We start from the raw sequence: 10,311 nt of genomic DNA on the forward strand, positions 1-10,311 counted from the left end.
CGGACTTGCTATTTCGACTACTGTAGTGCTTGCTCTCGAAGTGATTGATTGATTGATTGCCTAGTGCATCTCCAGCAACTGTAACAACATCCGCTGCGGCGGCTTGCACGTCTGCATATAAGGCTTCGGCCAATACACTGCAATACCCTGTGGGTATATCAGTTTTGGAGTCTTTTAGGGGTGAAGCCACTTAGGGGCTGGGGCTGTTGGTGTTTCCTGTCGTCGTAGTCGTAATCGTTGTTCGTCTCATGTATTCATGGTACTAAAACACTGGGAAATTGTTCACGCCTCGCGCTAGAACGTAACAGGTACTAAAAAAACACCGGTACACTCGTTTAGGCTCACACTAGAGAGCTTCGTACTTCAAAGACGAGACTTCCACAGCAAAGCTGTACACCTCTACGCAACCCCCCCCCAAATGGTTTCATCTCCATTGGCAAAAACACCCAAGGTTCCAAGAATACACTTATACTCTGCATGCTTCGCCTCTCACCAGGTTTCACATTAGTGGAGAGGCGCAGGATTTTTTCGTGGGTCGAATCTGCGCTGTTTTAAATGAAATGAAAGTGAAAAAACGCTAGTTAGATTAGGTCAGATTACGTTGGGTTATCTTTAATTTAGATACGGCTAGGCTAGGTTGTGTTACATTGAAACAGCCTTTGAAGGTGCTTTGATCCGATAGAACGTCCCGCAGATAGACCCTCCCTGTTGGTTTGCCAGAATACCAGCAGCAGAGTTAGGGCAAAGTTTTGCTTCAAGGTCGTGTTATGTGAACTAATGCCTCAAACTTGACATACAAATACTTTTTCCGAGTAAGCATTGATGGCGCTAGATGTCCAAGTGTGACGTTAGGTGCAATGTTACGCCATCGCAAACCTGCGCTGCCCTCTTGCCCTGCTGCACATCAACCTTTGCACCAGAAAAATTTAAAACTGGAAAAAATTATTAGTTCCGAATGCAAAAGCGTCAATGTACGATTTAATACCGCTTAACATTCCATTTCTTGCACTGCAAGGAATGTCAGAGTTTTGCTGTGGGGTATCTGTGTTGTACTGGAGTGGATGGTCACCTTTCACTACTGCGAACGTTGCAGCCACAGGCGAGGCAGATTCTTCACACTACCCGCCTCCGTGCACTATGGAACATGTCACAGCTTACAAGAGGTTTAGGAGCCATTTTGCTGTTACAGATGCAGATTTTTTTTTTTTTGCTCAATGCTCGTTCAGATGCAAGGTTCTCTCCCAAGGAGTCATGTAATGCTTCTGCTTTAAAATACAACAGCATTCAGAAATACGGCTTCATGAATGAGGCTTCAACCTGTTCACACACAATCAGCTGTTTTCCCACTGGCACCTTTTGCACCCCTGAACACCAGGGGTGGGACCATACTGGGTTGTTTGGAAAAGGAAGGGTGCGGGGGTGCCTCCCTTGAAGTTGGGCCAGAAGGAAGGAAGGCGCAGGGAAATGCATTGTAGGCTTGGTATTGCTAATTTCGACGAACCCTGGAAGGAGGTGTGAAAGGAGAAGGCTGTCACCCTCCTTGTACCTGCCAATGCTAATAACTCAACGCAGCGATATGTCCAATCTCGTTTATTTTACATTAAAACTGGGTACATCTGATTCGCAAACAAATAAAAGTATCACAGCCTGTGAGTTTGTTTATTGAATATTGCACAAAAACGCCATACTGCGTTTATCACAACCTGAAAACCTCAGCGTTGGGAATTTTGGTCACACAACATCCGATCAGTCCTGCGCTGGGCTATAGTACAGGCGGAATAATCCGAGAGCCTTCTCGGCTTCCAGCTGCTCTTTCAGCTGACTCTCGGACAGGCACCGAGGGTCGAAGTCCTCGTGCAAGCCGACGTAGAAGGCGTCAAATCGGTGCACCTCGTCCCTGGCTGTAAGCAGCTGACGCTCCTTGATGGAAAACTTGTCGTTGATGCACTGGGCACTAGCCTCGAACTCCTCGTGTATCTGCCTCTCTTGCATGCGCCAGTAGTGGTAGTCCGACGGTGCCGTCTCGGACCTGTGGTGGTGTCGCTGCAACCGGCCGTCATTGTGGTGGTAATAGCGCTGATGAGAGTGATAGGAGGCATGACGTTCCTCGTTGCGTCTAATATCCCTGTGGAGTCTGTCCAGGTTGCGCCTCAGGTTGTTCTTGGCCTCGGTGAAATCTCTCGCTTTCTTTCTCTCCAGCTCCTTGAGCTTCAAGTCGAAGATGTCCGTGTCGAAGCGCTGCCGTTTGGTTGGCCCAACACCTTCGGATGGCAAAGGTTCGTGCGGTGCCCGACGCTTGCCGCGCTTCACAGCTAACGTGTCCACCTTCGAGCGAAGCCCGGCTACACGCCGACGGTAGTGGAAGGTCGTCAGTTCCTGGTGGGGGTCCGGAACATGGGCGCTGCGCCAGACCTTATGCACATGCTGGTATCGCTCCTCCTCGGTGGTCAACTGGCGCAGAGCCTCCCACGCAGGGTTATCGTTGTCCAAATTCTCTGCCGGGTCTTCACTCAAGAACGGGATGCCAATTTTGACTTCCGGGGCCTCCGAGCTTGTCCCTGATTGCCGTGCTTCTAGGCATAAGGCATCGATAGTTGTAATGTGGCCCAAAGGTGGATAGACGTCCTCAATGTTTTGGCCGTGAGACAGTTTTTCTTCGAACTGACAGTTCGGGAGACCCCTGACAGCGTTTATTCTTGCACGCAAGTCTTCACTCCCAGACGAGTGTGAGGTGCTACCTAACACCTCATTTCCTTCCAGGAGGGCTGTCGCGAGTACTTCAGGATCACCCTGAGGGCTTCCAGGGCTGCTCCATCCCTCATATTCATCCAGGAAGTTTGTCACGTGGACTTTGGAATGCGCTGTGCGTTTGGCACAGTTCTCAGTCTTCAAGTTTTTCTCCAGGGCGGCTCGCAAGAGATTTGGCGACTGATCCATTGATTTCGGAAACCTCCGGGCCGGTGAGCCTGTCCCTGAATGTCTCCGAGAGGATGCTGCTGAAAGTGCTGGAGAGGGTGTTGTATCACGATTTGCACTCGGGCTGTTTGGAAGGCTACTTGACACCTCACCATCTTCCAGATAGTCTATCGTAAGGGCTTCCGCATCACCCTGAAGGCTTCCAGGGCTGCTCCCTCCCTCGTATTCATCCAGGAAGTTTGTCACGTGGACTTTGGAATGCGTTGCGAGTCCGGCAGAGCTGTGGGTCTTCGAGTTCTTCACCAAGGTGGCTCGCAGGAGATTTGGCGACTGATCCACCAATTTCGGTGACCTCTGAGCTAGTGAGCCTGTACCTGAATGTCTTGGAGAGGGCGTTGAATCACGACTTGCGGTCGGACTGTTCGCAGGGCTACTTAACACCTCACGTTCTTCTAGGAGGTCTATCGTGGGCACTTCGGGATCGTCCTGAAGGATTTCAGGGCTACTCCCTATCTTGTATCCATCCAAGAAGTTCGTCATCTGGCCCTTGGTATGATCTACAAGACTGGCAGAGCTCTCGGTTTTCGAGTTTTTCACCAAGGTGGCTCGCAGGAGACTCGGTGACTGATTCACTGATTTTGGAGACCTCTCAGCCAGTGAGTGTGTCCCTGAATGTGTCGGAGAGGGTGCTGCTGAATGTACTGGAGAGGGCATTGAATCGCGATTTGTCCTGGGAGTGGACGTCGTTGCAAGTGTAGAAGATTGCAATCCAGTGGCAGATGTTCTTTGGGGGTCTTCTGGTAAAACAGCAGCACACCGCAATTCACTGGGAAGAGTAGGAGTTGACTTGGTGGGGATGACAGCAGAGTTCGGATCGCCACTAACAGAACTTCTAGTGACCTCCATCAAAAGAGGCGAAGGTGTGGTAAATGTTCTGTCTTCCGCATCTAGGTGGATGTCCAAGACATCTGCAGACTTCGCAGGACTAGGAGAGGAACGGGATGCGTTACTTTTGTATGCGTGATCCGTAGCAGCGTCGACTGGCGCTACCAGTGTAGTATCAAGCTCTTCGGATCTCTCAGCGATGTCATCAGTGCGTGCTTGCAGCATGCTTGAAGTGGGCTCACGCTCGCACACAGGAGTATTTGGTGGTGAAGAATCAGCAGGGGCTTCATCGATATCAAGGTCTTTATAAATGTCAACGTCGGCTTCGTCAAACTCAATTTCATCTTCTGAGGGAGTGCTAGAAATGATCAGTGTTTCGTCGATCTCGTCAGCATTCCAGAGCGAGCTGACCGGGCCTTGAGGTTGGCTAATACTGTTTGAACGTGCAGTGGAATCGTCGCGGCCGACAGATGGCGAATGACATGTCGGCTTACTATAAGTCAAATGGGGTGGTGAAACTGTACGAGTTATGTCCGTGAAAAACAAAGGGCTATAACCCCGGGTTGCAAGGCCAGGCTGCACGGAACCTGTACTACAAGCGCAGCTATCATTATTGACAGCTTTGTGCAAGTGCAGTTTTGCACTTTCATTCTTTGAAGGCAATGTGACGTCACAATCTGGGGAGGACTGTTTGCACTGCGTACTTGCGGCACTGCTAGCTGCCAGAGCTGTACACTTGTTCCTTGCTTGCTTCGACGCCAAAGGCTCGTTGGAAGCCTTAGCAATGGATGCTTCAGATTTAGGGCTGTTCAGTTGTTTATACGAGTTCAGGCTGCGAGCTACGCTAGAAGAAAAACTGGGCTGCAACTTTTTTTCATTCCGTGCAACAACAGTGTCCTGTCTTGAACACTTGCTTTTGCAGAGAGGCTGAGAATCCACATCTAATTTGTAGTTTCCCTCTGGACACTTGTTATGGTCAAAGGCATCGTCCATCTTGCAGTTGGGACCATAGTTTGAACGTCTGCGCTCATCAATGCAACGTTCAGGGGAAGACACGTCTTCCATAATTACACTGCCATTATCAGAATCGTTGTCTTTATCCCTGGGGGGTAGTGCAGGCTCAGAAGATAGGGAGGACTGTTTGCTTTGCGTAATTGCAGCAGTGCTGACTGCTACAGCTGGACGGTTAATGATGGCTTTCTTGGAAGTCAAATTCTGGTAGGCAGTCTTTGGGATATCCCATTTGGATGGCTCAGCTTTAGGTTTGTTCAGTTCTTTGGACAGGTTCAAAGATTCGCGATAAGATCTTGAGCTACAGGCAACAGAAGAGTGAGGATTAGTCGTCAAACTGTTTTTCTTCTGCCGATCGGCAACAGTATCCAGCCTAGGACACCTGTTGGGGAACAGCTGAGGACAGAGATCCAATTTCTGTGGGTACTCGTCAGGGCCAGAGGGGCCTTCTATCTGGCAATCGAAATCGTATTCCGGGCTTGAATACTGTTCCGAGTCATCATTATCAATGCATATCACAACGGGGTCATCTTCCACGTCGACACTGGCATTGTAGCTTGCCGAGTGTTGTTCTGACACACTTCCATGATGACACAGACGCCCTCTGGACGTGGCCGGGCGGTCCTCCATTTCGCAATACGCATTGTAGGTCTCCAAATACAAGTTGGGCTGTGGCTCCCCAGGCTCCTCATCACAGCCTTCAAATGCGCAGAAATCCAGGCTACGAGAGTGACGACTAGCATAATACCCATATTGCACTTCTGGTTCAGGTCTTTGCGCACACCTGGGAGTTAAAGTTTTGTCCATGTCAAAGAGCTCAACGCAGGGCGCGGAACATCGTGGACCTCCGTGACAACGTGCAGGGTGAGGGCAAAAGCACCGATTTTGTGATTCCACCGGGACATTTTCCAAGGGTGCTTGTGCGGCATCGGTTGGATCGGGACGAAAATACACGTCTTTTAATGGAGGGCTCCCTGAGGCCTGCTGGGGTTCCACCATCCGCGCACAATAGTTACTGCACTCGCCACTTCTGTCGCGATGCTGGCCACCGTGCGCAACTCTGGCCGAACGGTAAGGTGCACCATTGGAACATGTGCATGGCTCTTTAGGAGGAGGTACGTCCATGTACTCACAGTAGGTATCATCTTCCTCTTCTTCGCCCCCTTGCATGAACTGTTGCCCGTACGAGGAGGCACTACTTCGAGGAGTGACGTCGTGCGCTGGTGATGGCAAGGCTTCGTACATGCTGAGCTTCTCAATAAACTCGTCCAGGCTAGACATGAACGAGTGAATGTCCTCTTCACCGCCCCCTTCATCGTCCGGTGGATATCCTGGACCGATTGGAGTACTGCAGAACCTGCGAGTGGCTGCCCTCCTCTCTGGGGTCCTATAACAGGCAGAGTGTTTCATGGTCTCTGCGGGACTTCCACTGGATCTATTGGCTTCTAGCCCGTGCACCTGCCGAGAAAGGGCAAAGAGAGCATTTGCACCAGCCAGATCGCAATTAGTGACAGTATTGAAATGCAAAGAACACTTGAACATCTAGCTTAGAGATAATCTTTTGCTGTGTGTGCCCCTAAAGAAATGATAGGTAATATTGGCGGAAGTGAGACGTGGCATCTATAAATAAACAAGAGAACTGCTGCTGCTTACAAAAACCACTATGCTATAACTGAGCATTCTTGTGGTAAGTTTCTATCTGTGAGCTTGAGCCTGTATTATTTTTGTTTTTGTATAATCTCGCACCGGGCGCCTACCTTGAGGAAGTCAGTCATTCGATTGCCATAATGCATGGCTACCATAAGACCCACCGCGCCGTAGCGTAGGAATTAATATAAAAGTCTTGTTAAAAGCTTCGCACGATACGCGACGAGGCATCATTAAAAGCTATGCGTGTGCGAAGAGCACTTCGCGCGAATGTATGAGCACTGCAAACGCACGAAGGTATGAAGACCGCATTCTTTACCCGAGCTCTACTTGCGGAACAGTGCACGCCACAGACGACTCTGGCACAAATAATTTCGTCTTTGCAACTGTGCAGCAGAGCAGACATGCGTCCTTTTCATGCCGGCGCTGTTGTTCGGACGCAACCAAATGCCTGAAAGAGCTAGTTGCAACCTTAGTCCTTAGTTACACTTAAAAGCTATGCTGTTTCAAACCGGTAAACGCAAAAGTCTTGCGGTATATTCCCCATGCTTACAGCGCTGTCAAAAGATACGCCTTCGCGTTAACGCGCAGGTTGTCAGCAATACCACCAACACGCATGATGATTATGCACACCACACCGAAACGTTTTACTACCGTTCGGAACTGCTGAACATGAAGGACTTTCAAAAGCTAACAAGGCGTGCTCCTGCTACGCTCGGCTTGCAAAGCTATCTACAGAGGCGGTTTCGCATTCGACAGCAAGTAGTCAACATTAAGAACGCAACCAAATGAAGCCACTGAAGGACGTAAAGTGGGCAGCCCTTGACGGACGCTGCAGCTCCGCGAGTCGATGCTTACGCGCGCTTTGCTCACCTGGATGTTTGCGGCAGCCAGAGAAAAAAAAAGGCGTCCACATTTCAAGGGGCCGTTGCCTTTGCCACGCTTCTTTTCTCGCCGCTTCAGCACGGTTCGAAACTACAAGTAACGGCGTGAACCAGAACGCAGATATGCCGCCATATCTAACTGCCCATATCGCGATGGTGCTGCTCCGCTCGCAAAAATAATAAACAAGAAAATTCAAATGTTGGCTTGGCTTGAATAATCGGCGCATCCGCGCGCAAATCAGTCGACGTTAGCCTGCCCACTTAGTATAAATAGCCAAACTCGAATACTTTTGCGACTCTCGGCGTGAAATCTTGTTTTTATTGAACACTAAATCAGTTTTAAATGCGAAACTATGGAAAATACATTGCCAACTTGGCGAAAAAAGGTGTAAAAGTTGGCGGATGAGTACAACTCCCGCGTTTCGCGGTTTATGGCAATGAGGAATATTTCAGTATCCTGGAACGAAATTCTGAGTGACGTGCGTTCCAAAAATATCCATTTCTGGACTGTTTTAATCAGGATGTACCGACACCTAACATGCACGAAAACCGCTTCACTTGTTTCGCGTCACATCCCGTCGTCTGCTTCAGCCAATCAGAGCTCGCTCGCTATCGACACTTTCAAACAAATATGAAACAAACAAAACACAGCATTCCGCCCGTCGTCCACAGATCCAGCAACCTGATGCATAGGCATTTTTGTATCAACCACTTACAAAAAGTTAGGTTGTTCCGCCGACAAGCCAGGTTGACAAGTGAGACTATTCTAGTCATCGTTTTCGTTTTCGTTTTTTTTTTTTTCTGAAGAATACCTTGACACTACCGCACTGTTGAGTATGTATATAATTGTTCAGCAAAGCTTGGTACCGTGTTAGTGGGTGTTGCTAAGTTTTGTTAGGTTTTGCGATGTTCTTGCTAGGCTAGGCTAAGACCTGAGGGGTGAGGCCAAGTTTAACAAGATTTCACAAGGCTGTCCCGGTCGGTCCTCCACACTGATATAAGATCCTAAGGGGAAGAAGCTAGGTTGTCCCGCAGCTCCCCGTTCCTCCAGCCTTGCACCACTAGTGCAAGCCACACACACACTTTCCCACACCGCACTCTCCTTGTGCCGCACGCTCTCCGAGTAGAGTTAAGTGCTGCTGCGAGGCTAGCCCCCGACGCTGCCTTAAGCTGGGCTCGGCTAGAGCTGAGCCCTGCTGGGAGGCTAGGCAGGGAGGCTAGATAGCGCGTGCCCTCCCCTGTTTGCTGACGCGCGCTGATTTCAATCTCTCCGTCTTTGCCAGGAGGCGTGCGTCGTTTTTATTGTTCCTTTTTTTTTTTTTTTTTGCTGACGCTCCAGCTGCTCAAAAAATTGGCTCCAATCCACGCTGTGAAAGTGGTTGTACTGCGAAGCTAACGAGTACCCATGCGGCGTCACTTGGATTCACAAACGTGGCTTTACAGAGTGAAACCAGAGATCTTCCAGCCGTTACCTGGGATTCGCGGAGGCGGATTCCCGAACGCAGCAGCGTCGGCAGTAAGGAAATAGAGAGGAGCGTCTTTGCAAGGGTGTGAGGAGGAGGGCGGCACGTGCGGCTGTGGCGTCATCTCTCTCACTGCCTCCTCCTCACTCTTTTTTCACGTGTCGCCTCCAAAAAGCGCCCTCCCCAGACATTGAATCCAAACCACCGTCTGTCTCCCCATTTCCACGTGTGGGCGTAGCCTATAGTCGGCAAGACGACGGACTCCTGTGGTCCTACTTTCGACTGCACAAATCACAGTGAACTGTGAATTTGCCGGAAGTCTTTTCTGGTTGACTTTCAGTTTTGGACACGTGCTTCCGGTTGACAAAACGGTTGTGTGTGCTTTCGTTATTTTGACGATTCATGAGTTTACTGGCACCAGTTCTAAAGTTTGACTTATTTATCTTTACTGAAAGTGCATAATTCTTGCCCGGCAATAACAAACTACACTAACTGCAGCAGACATGACAACGTAGACCTGTCTTTGCTATTCAACAATACGGCTTGTATGTCACGCCCTCTCTGTGATTGGCTAAGAAGGCGTGACCTAATTTAAACAGTTGGCGGAAACAATTACGTCACGCAATGACAACTTCAACCTGCGTAAAAGTGACGTATAGTTACGTAACAGCATGAAAATGGTGGCTGCTGTGGCCACATATGTGGCCATGAAATAGGGCAAAAAATTTCCCCGACCTTCGGCGCCGTGAAAACCCTGAAAACCCTGTGAACTCGCAGCAGGCGCAGTTTCGCATGACGCGCGGTTTAGAGCATGGTTTCAACCGAACGAAATAATAGTTTTGACTGTTTCCAAGTCAGCGATCACGGAGCATACAAATAACGTGCCGTAGTTTGCTTTTATGTTTGGCAACAAAATAAACATTATTTGTTTGGTGTAACAGCAACATAAGATGGCACTACAAGCCTCTCCATGACAAAGTGAACCCGACGCATGACCCGGCGCATGGCATTTGTCCACACTCGTCCTATACTCGGTGACAACTTAAGAACGGCACCGATGATGATGATGATGATGATTGCTATTGGTCTCCCCTTTGAAGCGGGGTGATGACATGTCATCTTACCAAAAAGGACTAATATAATCATGTTTTAGACTTTTGGTTTAATACTAGCGCTGCTTAGGGCAGGCACTAAAGCTTATTAGGCCCGAAATACTTTTTTTTTTCCCTGTTACAGGTGGTAACTGTCCTAGGCAATATTCCCCTCCCTGCTTTTCGTCCACCAGCATTCTAATCCTCTTTTCGTCCCCTCGACAGTCTAGAAGTTAATTCCTCTGTGATACCCTTAAATCCTAGAGCTTCTGGAAGCCCAATATTCCCTTCATGTAGATTTGGATGGATACCCTCACATTCTAACACTATGTGCCGCATAGTTTCTGTTTCTTTTCCGCAGACCACGCATACCCCATCATTTTGTGAATACTTCCCCACAAAACTCTTAGTTCG

The 10,311-nt window shown here is 49.2% G+C and overlaps 1 protein-coding gene across 1 annotated transcript; it reads right to left on the bottom strand.

Annotated features, from left to right (window-relative positions):
- Window positions 1-1,632: 1,632 nt before the first annotated feature.
- LOC144175844 (uncharacterized) lies at window positions 1,633-7,526 on the bottom strand. The gene is made up of 2 exons (XM_077704861.1): window positions 7,333-7,526; window positions 1,633-6,270 (listed from the first exon to the last, which is right to left on the bottom strand). The coding sequence occupies exon 2, from the start codon at window positions 6,220-6,222 to the stop codon at window positions 1,747-1,749; it is 4,476 nt and encodes a 1,491-aa protein (XP_077560987.1). The 5' UTR covers window positions 6,223-6,270; window positions 7,333-7,526; the 3' UTR covers window positions 1,633-1,746.
- Between the last annotated feature and the right edge of the window lie 2,785 nt (window positions 7,527-10,311).

Source organism: Haemaphysalis longicornis, unplaced genomic scaffold, assembly GCF_048455015.1.
Source record: "Haemaphysalis longicornis isolate Haplotype H1 unplaced genomic scaffold, Haemaphysalis longicornis Haplotype H1 scaffold_1, whole genome shotgun sequence".
Taxonomy (NCBI): Eukaryota; Metazoa; Arthropoda; class Arachnida; order Ixodida; family Ixodidae; genus Haemaphysalis; species Haemaphysalis longicornis.

Coding starts and splice junctions, on each gene's coding strand:
- LOC144175844 (XM_077704861.1), bottom strand. CDS start 6,222: ATGAAACACTCTGCCTGTTATAGGACCCCAGAGAGGAGGGCAGCCACT.